The following is a 16,908-nucleotide window of genomic DNA, read 5'->3' as shown; positions in this document are numbered from 1 at the left end:
TCTGCCTGTACTGTGGCCAGAAGGGCCATTACTTGGCACGCTGTCAGGAGCATGTGGAAAACGCCAAAACCTAGGAGGTCGAGAGGAGCTCCTCCTAGGTTGTGCTACAGCTCCTCACTGTACTGTGCCGATTACTCTGGAATACCCTGGAGGGTCTCTAGAGACACTTGCTTTCCTGGATTCGGGAGCGGGAGGTAATTTTATCTTGCAGGACTTAGTCTCCCAGTTGGGGATTCCTACGCAAAGATGGGAGGTTCCGTTATGAATTACCTCCATCCAGGGGACGCTCCTTCCAGGTCCTATCATGATGTCCACGGTACCCATCACTGTCCGCACCGGGGCGATCTATTCGGAGGAGATAGCCTTCCTTGTGTTGGAGAAGGCCGTTCACCCCGTGGTGCTAGGGTTACCATGGCTACAGAAGCACTCACCCACGATCCAGTGGGATACCCTACAAATTACCAAGTGGAGCATGTTTTGTCTTGCTAATTGCTTGAGGGTTCCTAAGGCTCCAGGACATCCGTTACTGCACTCCGCCCTTAGTCCTCCAGCACCTTATGAGGACTTCACAGATGTCTTCTCCTAGACCAAGGCGGAGATCCTTCCGCAGCACCATCTGTATGACTGTGCTATCGACCTGTTACCCGGGACCATGCCCCCTCGAGGTAGGGTATATCCTCTGTCATTACCCAAAACCCGGGCCATGTCCAAATACATATTGGAGAACCTGGCCAAGGGGTTTATCTGCCCGTCCAAGTCGCCTGCTGGGGCAGGCTTCTTCTTTGTCAGTAGGAAGGACAGTTCATTGAGGCCGTGCATTGACTATCGAGGGCTTAATTCCATTACAAAGCGGGATCGTTACCCACTCCCACTAATCCTGGAGCTCCTCGATAGGTTTAAGGGAGCGAAGATATTTACGAAATTGGACTTACACGGTGCTTACAACTTGGTCAGAATTCGTCCCGGAGACGATTGGAAAACCGCTTTTAATACCAGAGATGGGCATTATGAATACCTTGTAATGCCCTTTGGCTTATGTAATGCCCCGGCGGTGTTTCAGCATCTGATGAATGAGGTGTTAAGGGACGTACTGAACACCTGCGTAATTGTCTACCTTGATGACGTCTTAATCTACTCCCCAGATCTGCCTACACACTGTCAGCTTGTCCGTCAAGTGCTCCAGATACTCAGAGAACATAGTCTGTACGCGAAACTCGAGAAATGTAGCTTCAAGAAGACTTCCCTGCCGTTCCTGGGCTACGTTGTTTCAGCAGCCGGCTTCCAAATGGATCCCGAGAAAGTGCCAAGCCTTTGAGGATCTCAAGAGGTCCTTTTTGCAAGAGACCTGCCTTTGTCATCCTGACCCGAACCGACCATTCATGGTTGAAGTTGACGCTTGCAATGTGGCAGTTGGGGCTGTACTTAGTCAGCATTCAAAGTCCGGACAACTACTACCGTGCTCATACTTCTCTAGAAAGTTCTTACCGGTGGAAAGCAACTATTGTATTGGCGATAAAGAGTTGCTGGCCATGAAACTCGCCTTGGAAGAATGGAGACAGTGGTTGGAGGGAGCCAACCATCCAGTTACTATATACACCGACCACAAGAATTTGGCGTTCTTGAGCCAAGCCCAACGCCTGAATCCGAGACAGGCTCGGTGGTCCCTGTTCTTCGGCCACTTTAACTTTGTCCTGCGCTATTGCCCAGGTTCTAAGAACATCCGAGTTGATGCTCTCTCGCGTTCTACCGAAGTCGAGGAGACTCCTGAGACTCCACAATACATCCTGGACCCCACGAAGTTGAGCTTCTCGGCAACTTCTGTGTTCCCCCAAGGGGAGACCGTCGTCCCACGTCACTCTTGTAGAGCAGTCCTTATCTGAGCCCATGACTCCCTCACCGGAGGCCATGCCGGCCATGAAGGAACCTTAGAGCTGCTGAACCGGTATAACTGGTGGCCCATGGTGAAACAAGACGTTCGTGCATTTGTGGGCTCATGCCCTACTTGCGCCTTACAGAAGCCACTCACAGGGAAACCAAGGGGCTTATTGCAACCGTTGCCCATTCCGGTGGAGCCCTGGACGCATATTTCCACTGACTTTGTGGTGGACCTCCCAGCGTCAGAAGGAAACTCGGTCATTTGGGTAACCGTCAATCGGTTCTCCAAAATGGCGCATTTTGTCCCTCTGCCAAAGTTACCCTCAGCTCCTGACTTGGTCAACCTCTTCGCTCAGCATATTTTCAGAATCCATGGTCTCCCACAGGACATAGTGTCAGATCGAGGGCCACAGTTTACCGCTCGATATTGGAAGGCACTATGTAAACATTTCAACTTGCAACTCAGCCTCTTGTCTGTGTTCCACCCCCAAAGTAATGGGCAGACGGAATGCACCAACCGGACTTTAAAGACTTTTCTTCGCTCATTCGTTAATGAATGACACAATTGGGCAAAGTTACTTCCGTGGGCGGAATTTTCGTACAACAATCATACACATGCCGCTACTGGAAGTTCCCCATTCCTCATTGTGTATGGGAAACAACTTTGCCCGCCTTCGCCAGATCCCAGTGCACTCCTGGCAGTGCAGCTTTCAGCTCGTCAGTTACTTACCTTATGGACTTCTATCCAGGGGAAGTTGCATAAGGCAGCCAGGACCTCCAAGAAATGGGCAGATAAGCATCGTCAGCCAGCGCCTGTCTTCCTCCCAGGAGATCGCGTCTGGCTCAGTACTAAGAACCTACAGTTACGGATCCCCTCTCGAAGACTAGTCCCGAGATTCTGTGGACCGTTCTGTATCACCGAGAGAGTGGGAGCAGTCTCGTATTGGTTACGCCTACCTTCGTCCACGCACATACCTAATGTCTTCCACGTGTCATTGTTGAAGCCTCTTGTTCTTTCCAGATATCATCCTCGGGCTCCTGACCTTCTGGATCCCTCTGTACCAGATGACACCACATACCAAGTCCGGGAAGTACTTCATGTGCGCTTTCATCAACAACGCTGGGAGTACCTGCTCGCCTGGGAGGGTTGCGGCCCTGAGGACAACTTGTGGGAACCTGCTCGCAATATCCTTGACAAGGACTTGCTACAACAGTTCCACCAGGATCACCCAGGTAAACCCGGACCTGCTAAAGGGGGCGTAAGAGGGGAGGTACTGTTACGGTCCCGGTCACGTGTGCCGCGACCCGGCCCTTACCTCTATGCTCCAGGACATGCTCCCGGTTCAGCTGGCGGAGTTCGCGGCCGCGTGGCGGCGTCCCTGCGGGGGCAACGCCAGAGGAAGGCCTTCGGTGGATGCCCTGTCCCTAGGTGTGCACGCGCGCAAGAAGGACGCCTTTGTAGGCCAGTTCCCGCCATTCAGAGCTCCGCCCATTTCCTGACATCAGACACCGCGGCCTATGTAAGCCGGCTGCGGACTCTCTGTCTTCGCCTTGCAACGGGGTTACCTTGCGGTTCGCAGTTGCTCCATGCCCCGGAGTGGTTCTACTTGCTGGTAGTCGCTCTATTCCAGCCTGGTTCCTGCTTTTGACTTTGCTTACGTTCCAGCCTGGTTCTCACTTGTCTTGCTACAGTTCCTGCCTGGTTCCGGTACCCGAGTCTTGCTACAGTTTCTGCCTGGTTCCAGTACCCATGTCTTGCTACAGTTCCTGCCTGGTTCCAGTACCCGAGTCTCGTGACTGTTCCTGCCTGGTTCCAGTACCCGAGTCTTGCTACAGTTCATGCTTGGTTCCAGTTCCCGAGCCCTGCTTCAGTTCCCTGCCTGATTCAATTGTTCAAGCCTGCTTGTTCTTGATCCCGCTTCAGTTTCGCCTATGTCCCAGCGGCCGGGCTTCTACGGGCTGCTCCCGGGGGAGTTCGGCTTCCAGGGTGAAGCCTCACCGAAGTCCCAGCGGCTGGGCTCCTACGGGCTCCTCCCGGGGGAGCTCCAGCTTCCAGGGTGAAGAGCGTCATCCGCATCCTGCCTGAGATCCGCCTCCCAGCCTGCCTAGTTCTAGAGACTATAGTCCATCTTCCCCCAGTCTCCTGCAGGTCGGCCCAAGGGTCCACTAAACCGATAATCCATAACAGCCACATCATGTTATTTTGTTTCTTTGTGTCTGTCGATTTTGTCCTCTTTCTCTTTTTTGATCTCAGGGTGGGTTCTAGATTAAACCTGGATACTGGTACCAGAAGCTATATCTCAACTACATCTTTAGGTGGTAAACTTCCCATAATGTTTCAAACTTCAGGGTTCCCTGCCTTGTATAGTCATCTCCCCGGTCCAATTATCTGTATTCTTGATAACCACTGTTGCTTTATATGTTCATTTGTCTTGTGTGATGTCCTACAACTATGAATGTTAATATGTAAACCGTCATGGTCATGTGAATTTCATGTGTTCATCCAGACACAAGGCCTGGATGAACAGGCACAGCAGTCGAGGACAGAGGTCAATCCCACCTAGGGACATAAGGCCTGGACGAACAGGCACAGCAGTCGAGGACAGAGGTCAATCTCACCTAGGGACACAAGGCCTGGATGAACAGGCACAGCAATCGAGGTCAAACACTTGTAGGAACACAAGGCCCGGGCTCACAGGCAAAGCAGTCGAATACAGAGTAGGGGTGTGCATTCGTTTTGAACTTAAATGTAAAACGCAACTTATTTTTTATTTTTAACTTAAAAAAGTGATGAGGCGAAAACGATCGGATTTCCAACTTATTCAAGCTATATTGAATACGTTGGAAATCGCGATCGTTGAACCTAAATAAAACTTTAAACCCCTCACCTTCCTTAATCCCCCCCAAAACTTGCATTGGCTACCTGTAGCCGAAAGAATATCTTATAAAACCCTCACCCTGATCCATAAGGCCCTCCACAACCAAGACATGCATTGGTTCTCTGAACACCTCATCTTTCACAATTCAAACAGACCGATAAGGCAGCAACACAAGGCTACCCTCATTATCCCCTCACTTGCCTCCACTAAAGCTCGGGCACTATCTTTAGCTGGGCCTGCCCTCTGGAACAAACTCCCCCCCTTTCTGCGGCAAGAACCCTGCCCAAATAAATTCAAGCACAATCTAAAAACCTGCCTCTTCAAGCAAGCATTTGCATAACAGCTTTCCCTTTGGGCCTTTTGCCACTTGTAATTTAACTTCTTTTCACTTTATTTAACCACACATTCTTCCTGTAAATAACTCCTTCCTTCTTTCCCTCTATTGTATTTTATTTCTCCCCCTTTTCTAAACTGATGCCCTTTTGTAAGTTAATTGATGAATCTCTCTGTTAGTAATATTATGTATTCATTCCTTTTGTTTATTGGTTCCAAGTTTCTCTGTAAAGCTCAGTTAGCTATATATTGTTTCATGTAAACCGATAAGATGTCCCCAACGTTCATCGGTATATAAAAATCCTATCTATAAATAAATAAATAAATAAATAAATAAATAAATACACAAACAGGCTCTCAGATGTACACAGGCTCTCACTCATTCACACATACATACAGGCTCACACACACACACATGGTCTCCTGTTATCATCGGACCATGATAGGGTGAGCTCCACCATGGTTGTGTGGGCCTCCTGTGCTGTCTTTGGACTGTAGTGAGGTGAGCTCCACCACGGCCCCGAGCGACTCCAGCTATCTTCGGGCTGTATGGCCCACCAATCTTTCTACTTGGGGGTGGGAGGAAGCGGAAGATGTGTGTGGGCGTGCGCGCAGGCATACCCGGAAGTCAGGGTATCTCTCTCTGTCACTGGGGCTCTCTCCTTCTTCAGCTGCCAGCTGGTTAGGCTCCGCACGAAATGCACAGCCAGTCACACTGGACCTGGACACAAGCAAGCTAGTTCGCAGACTTTCACCTCAGTGCTTAGTAAGCACAAAGCCAACTTGCCAAGCAGAGTTAGCAGCAGCAGAAGCAGCAGCAGCAGTGACACAAGCCCTGTCTCTCTCATTCTAGGGTTATCCCTCACAATTTGTGAAAAATGTTTCTGTTGCACACACACACATATATATATACAGTGCACTGCTTATTGACTCCTTTTGCACACATACACACAAAGTCAGAAACAAAACGAAGAAGGCTGCCAATTTGTGCTTCTTTTCACTTTAGTCTGTCTGCAGCTAAACAAAAATCAGTTTTCACTGGCACTACACTGCTTCAGTCTTCACTCCTACTCTGCTCCCAGTGAAAACAGAAAGCAATGCTTCCACCATGCCTCTGTTTCTGCCATGATGAGTGGAAGATCAGTGTCTGCAACACAGAAGATGAGAAAAGGCCCTTTGCCATTGCCAATGCCTTTTTTAAGCGCTTTTCTTCCACTCTGAATGCACAACTCCTCTCTTCAAAATGCAAGAGAGCAAATAGAGTTTCTTGCACATGCTCTGACCTTTCAGTGGGAGGACATCAGAATCTCTTGATCCAGAAGACAGCTTTAGACTGAAAAAGATTCTTCACCTCCGTTCAGACTCCTTGCCAACTTGTCCTGCTTCGGCTCCTAAGAGGCTACCATGTCACACAGGCAAGAATTGGTTGTATAGTTACCAGTTAGACCCTGCATGCACCTGTTTGCTCAGCACAGCCATAGATTTGAATGGGCCAACACTGCTGTTTTCTTCTGGCCCTGTGGTGTTACGATCCCCCCTGTTGCTGCGCTACAGGTGGTCTCTCACCTTCCACCGGAGGCCGCTCCGAAGCCAGGGCCTCGCCTGTGTTCCATCCAGGACTTGCTCCAGGGCCTGGAGGCCTAGCTGTTCCTGCGGCCTGCCTGTGCCTTGCTTGGCTCTATTGTGGGAGGGAGGGAGGCGGGGGCGGCCAAAGGCCGCCCTGCCCCCTTAAAGTAAAAGGAGAAAGGGACAACAAAAGAAGGGAAGGAGAAACACACATCACCAGCGCCCCCTAGCGAGGGCGCTGGAGGTGCCTTGCTTGGCTGTTTGGACTTCCTGGTTTCCAGCCACGCCCGTTTCCCTAGGGGCTGGCCCGCAGCTCTCCACCTTACTTATAGGACCAGCGAGGGGCGGTCCAGGTAAACTCCTCCCAGGGAGTTGCCTACTACCTCCAGTATATAAGGACTCTCTCGTCACTTGAAACTTGGCTTCGGATTGAGTGCTACAGTTGTCTGTACCTCTTCCTCGATCCAGGTCCTCCATGATCTACTTTGTTTGGATGGCTCCTTGTCCTCGTGTTACCTGATGTCTGCCTTGACGTGTTTCCTGATGTCTGATCCTGAAGCTGCCTGATCCTGTTCCAGTTCCGGTTGTTCTGCCCTATGTCCTCGTCTGGCTCCTGTGCCTTCTGGCCTGTTGGGCCTGGAGTGGCCAACAGGAGGGATTCGTCCCCTGGGCTCTTGAGCTTCTGTTCCTGCCAGCCGACGGGGCTTCGGATGTCATTGGTCCCGGCATCGGAGTTCCTTCTCGACTGGACCTTTCCTGCGCTCTCCTGTTCCCAGCGTGGTCCGCGACCAGCCTTCCTGGGCTGAGTAGGGCGCGTATGGGACGGGGTGGTCCGTGACTCAGTCCCGTGGGTGGGCTGAGTAGGGCGCCCTTAGGGACAGTGCCCATGTCTTCTTTCCTGCCCTCATCTACGATGTCTGCACTAGCCTTGTCTACGATGTCTGCACCTGCCTTGTCTACAATGACTTCAGTGTAAAGGACTCTGTCTGCCCTCGCCTCTGTCCGGCCTGCTGCCCATTGCCGTACCCAGTGGCAGGTCCGAAAGGGCCGGGAACAGTCGGAGGACCGTTCATCAATCAACATCCCAGTGTTGGTTGCCATGGGCGTGCAGGTCCGGCTGAGGGTCAGACTCCACTCCTTTCTGCCTGCTACTGTACCCGCCTGGCTCACCATGCCTGCTCAGCTCACCTCCCACGGTGTGGCTTGAGGCTCCTCTTTGAGTCCTGCCGTGGCCCAAGGGCTCACCACCCGCTTGAGACGACTGCGCCCGCAACACTGTGGTCCCACTGAAGCTGAAACTGCTCCTTACAGCCAACGTTGCTCATTTCTTCTAGCTCACCAAAGTTGCTCCTGCTGTTTCGGCCTGGCCACAGTAACTACACCTTCTTCCCATCCCCACTGGCCCATTCTATAGGATTTCCTCTTCCGGGCCGCATGGGTGGGAAGAACAAGGGGGTGAGTTTGCCACAGTCCTGGCACTGCCACTCGTCTGCCCATCCACCTCTGCAGCTCTAGCTGGTTGCTTAGTCTGTCTAGTGGTTCCACTGGCAGTAAAAGTTAGGAAGCTAAACCCTTTAAAAACTGACTCGGTACTGTGTTAAACTTTATATTCAGAAAACACTTTTTGGCATCAGGTCCCATTGCCAGAAAATTGCCCTTTACCTTTCTTCAACACCCTTGCTTTTAGGTAGAGATCCTTTACCTAGCTCATAGTCTTATACAGTAGAATCCTCATTTAACTTTCTTGTCTATTGCATTGGAAAATCAGTTTGCAAGCTGTTTAAAACTACAAAATTAATTCTTTTAGCCACAATGCTTTTTGAAAAAGCTAAAATTGCATTTCTTTCAATTGTTGTTTTCTCTTGATTCTAGTTTTTTGTCTGCTCTCTAACAATGTATGTAGTGTTTGATGTTTATGCTTTTTTAATCTATGCCATATGCATGTTACTTTTTTTTTTGTTCTAACCTGCTTAGAAGAATTGGGTGCTTCAATTTGCAAGATATAAGTACTGCAAATAAATTTAAATTAAAATAAATGAGGACTTCATTATATTTGATAATCATTTTTTAAAAAGCAATCTATAAGATAAACAGCATTAGAAAAAAGGAGACATGAGCTGAATGGCATAACAGGTAAACTGTTTATAAATTGCACTCCTGTATCACAGTACCATCTTACCATAGCTAAATAGATATATATATACAGGTTGGATCATTAGAAATAGCATTCCAAGCCTAGGCGCAACACAAAGGTATAAAGGTTTTGCATCCTGGTTAAATGGATGAACATGAAGACTCAAACAATCAAATATACGTTATCAAACTTCCTATTGCAGTAATTTACATATAGTTCTACTAATTCACTTCATTTAAGCAGTACCCGTTGCTGCTTAAATCTTGAGCTCCTCCAGTGGTTTGCTAATGCAATCTTATTACAGCTGGTTGCAGCTCCCTCCTCTCCCAGTACGGACCATCCACACAGCTCTAAATAAAAATATGTTAACCCTCTCCCATGATTTTAATGTTCTTTAATTCTTACAATAGCAGTAGTTGTAAAACTAGAATATAGTAGTACATTTCCGGTGTTGGAATATAAAACATGAAAGATGATATACTAACCATCATTCTTGATATTGGAAAAATTTATATTCTTAAGATTCGCTTTTGAAGCCAGGCTTCTGCATCCAGAGACCACTGCAAGTTAAGAAAGAAATGTCACTAGCAGTTGCCTGAAAAATATTCACAGTAGTATCAGATGCCACCAAGAAAGAACATTCTTTAGAAAAGCCCTAAAACCTTTCCTCTTCAAACAAGTACTCCCAAACATAAGTGATTACTACTTATCCCTCCTCTGGGAGTTCTAGTTAATTGTCCAGTGACCACTCTTTCTGCTCCTTGGCTCGATAAAGTCAACTCCTTGCTCCTTATATAGGATGAATTAGATGAATACATAAATAAATCCTGAAAACCAGACTTGTTTGCGATCTATTGGACCGCTCCTCTGATAACTTTCCTCCTTTTGGTCCACAAACATACATGACACAATCTCAGCTTCCAGGTTTCTAAATTTAGACCAAAGTTTTATGATCCATCCATTTACCAGCGCATAATTCAATCAAGTTTTTTATCCATCTGCTGGAACATAAAATCCCTCTAATGTATGGATAGATATCAGGTTTGAATTGTACCAAAAAGATGCAGGGAACCTTTGCTTTCCCTAGCTAAAAGGAGTGCACCAATTGATTGGGGAGCTTCTATATAGAAATTAGTGACAGAGGCTTGGGTTTTGCTCGCCCATGTGGGAACAGCAGATGGTGTGTTCTAGCTGTTTATCATCCCAGAGCACCATTTATGCTCGTGGATTTTTATTTCAACTTTTGTTCAGACTGGTTGTAGATTTTTAGTTAGATTCTCAAGGAGACCTTGTGCTGTGTAATGTTTCCCTAATTTATGGGAAAGGAGTAAGGAAGTTTTCCCATTTAGGGGTCAGCCTCCAGTTGACTTGCCTATCCAACCTTTAAGCAACTTTGGACTCTTTTAAGCCCATTTTTAAGATTTCCTTGGACAGCCAGTCGCTCTTGCAGTGGATTGGGGTGTCCCTGTATTCAAGGCTGGATATGGGGATATAGACCTGATGCGTTCTCTCTTCTTCAGAGGATACACCTGACATTGACCTGAGACAGAGGAATTATAAATTTGAATTAACTGTCATTTTGGAGGCAAGGAAGTTTTATTCATCCCTTCCTGCTTCTGGCTTGATTATTTTCCTCATTTTGAGTTAAAAGACTATTTTTTGTTCCTCTGGAATCTGACAGCCCTTGGTACCCGGGACTCAGTAACTAAACTACTGAGAGATTGGAGGCTTTATTCTTAAAGAAATAGAAAATGCAGAGCAGTTCACCTGCAGGAAGGAAACTAAAGGATACAAAGTAAAGGTAATAAAAACTATGTTGTTGCTATTTGAAGTATTACACAAGAGGCGTGAGAAGTGCCCACCTGGTGTTGCATAAGGAGATAAAGAATTAAAGAGGAGTCTGGAAGAATATTCAATCTGTCACTAAGTTCTGATAAATCATTGGGAGTATATTCTAACCATCTTCAGTGGGAAGAGCTGAGGGTTTAAATGGAATTGCATAAGGAGTGAACTAATTTCAATCGAAGGAATTATAGAAGCTGAAGAAACTGGAGAACAGAAGGACTTCAGTGTAAATAAAGTGCTTTCAGTAAAAGTAGGGACTAATGAAGTGGAGTCACAAGATTATGAAATCTTTCTGCTGTCTTATTATTTATTGACTTGAACTAAGAAATGAATTTGGACCTGTAAATATTACTCAGTCATCTAATCAACTATCAGTAAAGAAGTTGGACACCACCATTCTTCTCATGTGTGTTTATTGGCTGCAGAGACAGTGTTAATTATCAGTGCTGTGTACCAAGGACGGAGAAAGGGCTGATCTTGCATAAAGCAGGGTATAAGAACTATTGTTCATCCCCACACTGGGATCCCGAGTCTCAGAAAGTAAAGCTCTCCGGTGGGGTGAAGGAGAGACAGTAAAGGTGGATTGTACAGAAGGGGTCTGTCTCTTTACTTTTATCTGTGTGCCCCTTGGTATAAGACAAAGGATTCGTCCCACCCAGGGGGTTACAAAGAAGTATAAAGGGAAATATTGATGAAAGGACCCCGAGACAAACAGAAGGTTCTGCTGTGACATCTGCCACAGGAAGAAAATATGCACTGGTTTGCTCAGCAGAATCCTAGTATGGGTTTATTGTACAACTATTTTATATTTGTTCATAGCCTTTCTTTTTTTCATAATATGGATCAAAATCCCTATCAGATAAAATAGAAGACAATCACCTAGTTAGCAAATAACATAAAAACAAAACATATGATGGCTGATATAGAACTTAAGAATTTATCTATCATTTTACTTCCCAATACATCCACACAAGGAAAAGCAGAAAATCAAATCCAGTGAAACAAACTCCACAATGTTTTCTTTTACCAACCTTAAATCATAAAGTTCTAGTTCAAAAATTGGCAACGCTCGTCTTCCCATTCCAGTTCTTTTACACAGTTGATCGCTGACTTCCAGCTCATTCCTCACATAGAAATTGTAGGCTGGAGCAGGGTCTCACGTGGTAAAGAAATGCAGGACTTTTCTCATATATGTAGGGCTGAGTAGGCCCCACTATAGTTTAATATGGGAATGTTCCAGCAGTGGAAATTTCTAAGGGAGCAGCGTCAATCCCTTAAAGGGCAGGTGTGTATCAAAGGAGTATAAAAGGTGACTCCATAAATCACTAGAGGGAGTTTGGGAGTTTGAAGTAGAGAGAGATTGATGTATTGGAGGGAGCCAGCTAAGGGACTGTGCTCTGCCTTGGTTCCTATTGGTTTTACAGGCGAGGAGTTTTCTGCATGTGGCAAAGGGCTAACTCAGGAAGCCTGAACCTTTAGACAACAGAGGGGAAGATTTGCTCATGCTAAGCCAGTCATCTGTGCCTAAATTTGGGGAAAAAAAAGGAATTCTCTACAATACTTTAGTTTGCTGAAGAGTCAGATGCCTCTTTGATAATATGAAGAGATACCGGTGTTCCTGAGTCATACTTTAAGTTGTATGAGTAACAAATCTGTCTTTATGTGACTTTTTTAATTTAAAAAATTGTTTCCTGTTTTGATTTTTGTAATTTGGACGGTGTCTAGTTTTGTACCTGCTGAACATTTTGATTTGATCAGTATTTTCTTTTTGGAACAGAAAAATGTTTGGATAAGTTCTTACAGCAGAAGTCTGCTTTAATCAATAAGGGTTAGTAGCTTGGGATCTATTCATTTAGGGCCGGATTTTAAAAGATTTACGTGCATAACTGGGCTTACGTGCGCCGGGCCTAAAGCCCCGGGATGCATGTAAGTCCCGGGGCTTGCAAAAAGGGGTGGGGCGGGGTCAGAGGCATGCATGCGCGAGCATGTTATAAAATCGGGCGTACATGTGTGTGTGCCATGTAGGATACTGGGATTGATGGACCCTTGGTCTGACCCAGTATGGCATAACTTATCTTCTTATGTTCTAACACAATACTTGGACTATGGACTGGTAGCTTTTGAGTGTGATCCTTTTTAAAGCTCTACAAGTAAATCCTGCCCCCATCAAAGAATCCGTGTCCCCGACCCTGCAACAGTGCTGAGCAGTGATTAGAAGTGTGACCCTCTTGTTAAGGGGGGGAGGGGAGGTGGTTGCATATAGGGACACTTGGAAGAAGAGAGAGGAGAGGGGCCCTAGATTTTTGTTTCCATCCCCTTCATTTCATCCACATCCATTTCTTAATTTTCTGCACCTTCTTCTGCACTTCATTAAAGATATGCGAAACCCAAGAACTATTACTCCTCCCTGGTCCTGCATCTCACTCACCCTCTGCCCCTGCTGTTAAGACTGTAATAAATACATAGATATTTTACTGACAATTGCGATGTTCCAACCTTTCCATTTCTCTTTCTTTTTCCTTATTCAGTATCTTCGCTTGTCTAATGCCTCTTTCCTTTGCTTTCTCTCATGCTCCTATTTCTGGGTTCTCTGCTTCTTCTTTTTTTATTTGGCATTATTTTATTCAGGTTTCTTCATTTAGGGCCCAAATCACTAAGTTTTTCTCTCATTCTGTTTATGGAGAAATGTAGGAAACGGTGTTTATGTTCATTTTATTTTGTCTTCCATTTACATCAACATTTCTACCTCTTCTTGTTTCTTGACTTTTCTATTTTATCTTTTTTACCTCTTGCTCTGGACTTTTCCACTTCTTTCTCCTTATGTTATTCCAGTGCCACTGTTACGGTCCCGGTCGCGTGTGCCGCGACCCAGCCCTTACCTCTGTGCTCCTGGACCTGCTCCCGGTTCAGCTGGTGGAGTTCACGGCCTGCGTTGCGGCGTCCCCGCGGGGGCAACACCGGAGGAAGGCCTTCGGTGGACGCACTGTCCCTAGGCACGCGCGCACGCAAGAAGGACGCCTTTGTAAGTCAGTTCCCGCCATTCAGAGCTCCGCCCATTTCCTGACGTCAGACGCCGCGGCCTATGTAAGCCGGCCGTGGACTCTGTCTTCGCCTTGCAACAGGGTTTCCTTGCGGTTCCCAGTTGCTCCTTCCCCCGGAGTGGTTCTACTTGCTGGTAGTCGCTCCATTCCAGCCTGGTTCTTGCTTTTGACTTTGCTTACGTTCCATTCTGGTTCTCGCTTGTCTTGCTACAGTTCCTGCCTGGTTCCGGTACCCGTGTCTTTCTACAGTTCCTGCCTGGTTCCAGTACCCGAGTCTTGCTACAGTTCCTGCCTGGTTCCAGTACCCGAGTCTTGCTACTGTTCCTGCCTGGTTCCAGTACCCGAGTCTTGCTACAGTTCATGCTTGGTTCCAGTTCCCGAGCCCTGCTTCAGTTCCCTGCTTGACTCTACTGTTCAAGCCTGATTGTTCCTGATCCCGCTTCAGTCTCGCCTAAGTCCCAGCAGCTGGGCTCCTACGGTCTCCTCCCGGGGGAGCTCCAGCTTCCAGGGTGAAGAGCGTCGTCCGCATCCTGCCTGAGATCCGCCTCCCGGCCTGCCTAGTTCTAGAGACTATAGTCCATCTTCCCCCAGTCTCCTGCAGGTCGGCCCAAGGGTCCACTAAACCGATAATCCATAACAGATTGCAAGGCCATGGACTCAGCGGATGTGCCAGGTCCCCCGGACATTCCTGGGATGGCCCAGCAGATGCTACAGCAGCAGCACTGCATAGATACGCTGGCAGCCACCGTGGGACAACTTACTACTCGCCTTGACTCTTTGCCTGCGGCTGGGCCAGCACCTGTGGAACAAGCTACTTCTGTGACTCAGCTACCTGCACCTTCCCGCTACGCTGGGGATGTAAAGACCTGCCGCGGCTTCCTGAACCAATGTTTCATACGGTTCTCCTTGTTGCCCCTGCAGTTCCCCACCGACACAGTAAAGGTAGCCTATATCCTGTCCCTGCTAGATGAGATGGCCTTGGTGTGGGCCTTTCCCATTTGGGAACATAATGATTCCTCACTAGTGGATTTACAGCAGTTCATCTCGAACTTCCAACAGGCTTTTGATGAGCCAGCTTGTTTAGCGACAGCTACGTCTGAACTGCTGCAGCTCCGTCAGGGGGCTTGCTCCTTGGCAGACTATGCTATGGAGTTCCGGACTCTTGCCCTAGAGGTGGGCTGGCAAGACAGCAGCCTTAAAGCCATCTTCCTGGAGGGGCTATCCGGATGTATCAAGGATGAGCTTGCCGCTCGTGATCTCCCGGAGGACCTCAACGCCTTCATTGATATGGCTGCCCGTATTGACCGCCGCCTACAACAGAGGGCCAGGGAGTTGCGCCCGACCCGACGCAGTCCATCTTATGTTCCTACGAGACCAGTGTCTTCTCTTAAGACTCCTTGTCCAGACGTGCCCACCTGCGAACCTATGCAGCTGGGACGTGCCCCGCTCTCTGCTGAGGAGAGACAACGTCGTCGTTCTATGGGTCTCTGCCTGTACTGTGGCCAGAAGGGCCATTACTTGGCACGCTGTCAGGAGCATGTGGAAAACGCCAAAACCTAGGAGGTCGAGAGGAGCTCCTCCTAGGTTGTGCTACAGCTCCTCACTGTACTGTGCCGATTACTCTGGAATACCCTGGAGGGTCTCTAGAGACACTTGCTTTCCTGGATTCGGGAGCGGGAGGTAATTTTATCTTGCAGGACTTAGTCTCCCAGTTGGGGATTCCTACGCAAAGATGGGAGGTTCCGTTATGAATTACCTCCATCCAGGGGACGCTCCTTCCAGGTCCTATCATGATGTCCACGGTACCCATCACTGTCCGCACCGGGGCGATCTATTCAGAGGAGATAGCCTTCCTTGTGTTGGAGAAGGCCGTTCACCCAGTGGTGCTAGGGTTACCATGGCTACAGAAGCACTCACCCACGATCCAGTGGGATACCCTACAAATTACCAAGTGGAGCATGTTTTGTCTTGCTAATTGCTTGAGGGTTCCTAAGGCTCCAGGACATCCGTTACTGCACTCCGCCCTTAGTCCTCCAGCACCTTATGAGGACTTCACAGATGTCTTCTCCTAGACCAAGGCGGAGATCCTTCCGCAGCACCATCTGTATGACTGTGCTATCGACCTGTTACCCGGGACCATGCCCCCTCGAGGTAGGGTATATCCTCTGTCATTACCCAAAACCCGGGCCATGTCCAAATACATATTGGAGAACCTGGCCAAGGGGTTTATCTGCCCGTCCAAGTCGCCTGCTGGGGCAGGCTTCTTCTTTGTCAGTAGGAAGGACAGTTCATTGAGGCCGTGCATTGACTATCGAGGGCTTAATTCCATTACAAAGCGGGATCGTTACCCACTCCCACTAATCCTGGAGCTCCTCGATAGGTTTAAGGGAGCGAAGATATTTACGAAATTGGACTTACACGGTGCTTACAACTTGGTCAGAATTCGTCCCGGAGACGATTGGAAAACCGCTTTTAATACCAGAGATGGGCATTATGAATACCTTGTAATGCCCTTTGGCTTATGTAATGCCCCGGCGGTGTTTCACAGCATCTGATGAATGAGGTGTTAAGGGACGTACTGAACACCTGCGTAATTGTCTACCTTGATGACGTCTTAATCTACTCCCCAGATCTGCCTACACACTGTCAGCTTGTCCGTCAAGTGCTCCAGATACTCAGAGAACATAGTCTGTACGCGAAACTCGAGAAATGTAGCTTCAAGAAGACTTCCCTGCCGTTCCTGGGCTACGTTGTTTCAGCAGCCGGCTTCCAAATGGATCCCGAGAAAGTGCCAAGCCTTTGAGGATCTCAAGAGGTCCTTTTTGCAAGAGACCTGCCTTTGTCATCCTGACCCGAACCGACCATTCATGGTTGAAGTTGACGCTTGCAATGTGGCAGTTGGGGCTGTACTTAGCATTCAAAGTCCGGACAACTACTACCGTGCTCATACTTCTCTAGAAAGTTCTTACCGGTGGAAAGCAACTATTGTATTGGCGATAAAGAGTTGCTGGCCATGAAAACTCGCCTTGGAAGAATGGAGACAGTGGTTGGAGGGAGCCAACCATCCAGTTACTATATACACCGACCACAAGAATTTGGCGTTCTTGAGCCAAGCCCAACGCCTGAATCCGAGACAGGCTCGGTGGTTCCCTGTTCTTCGACCACTTTAACTTTGTCCTGCGCTATTGCCCAGGTTCTAAGAACATCCGAGTTGATGCTCTCTCGCGTTCTACCG

General features: G+C 47.9%; 1 protein-coding gene across 3 annotated transcripts in view; it reads right to left on the bottom strand.

Annotated features, from left to right (window-relative positions):
• The window catches only part of LOC115082692, a 294,549-nt gene that overhangs the window by 233,680 nt on the left and 43,961 nt on the right, over window positions 1-16,908 (bottom strand). For all 3 annotated transcript variants that reach the window (XM_029586885.1, XM_029586886.1, XM_029586887.1), the window contains exon 4: window positions 9,273-9,347. In XM_029586885.1, coding sequence (XP_029442745.1) covers window positions 9,273-9,347 — 75 coding nt within the window. The remainder of the gene's footprint in view (window positions 1-9,272; window positions 9,348-16,908) is intronic.

Source organism: Rhinatrema bivittatum, unplaced genomic scaffold (genome assembly GCF_901001135.1).
Source record: "Rhinatrema bivittatum unplaced genomic scaffold, aRhiBiv1.1, whole genome shotgun sequence".
Taxonomy (NCBI): domain Eukaryota; kingdom Metazoa; phylum Chordata; class Amphibia; order Gymnophiona; family Rhinatrematidae; genus Rhinatrema; species Rhinatrema bivittatum.
The sequence above is the reverse complement of the archived record's forward strand: the minus strand, read 5'-3'. Positions and strand labels throughout refer to the sequence as shown.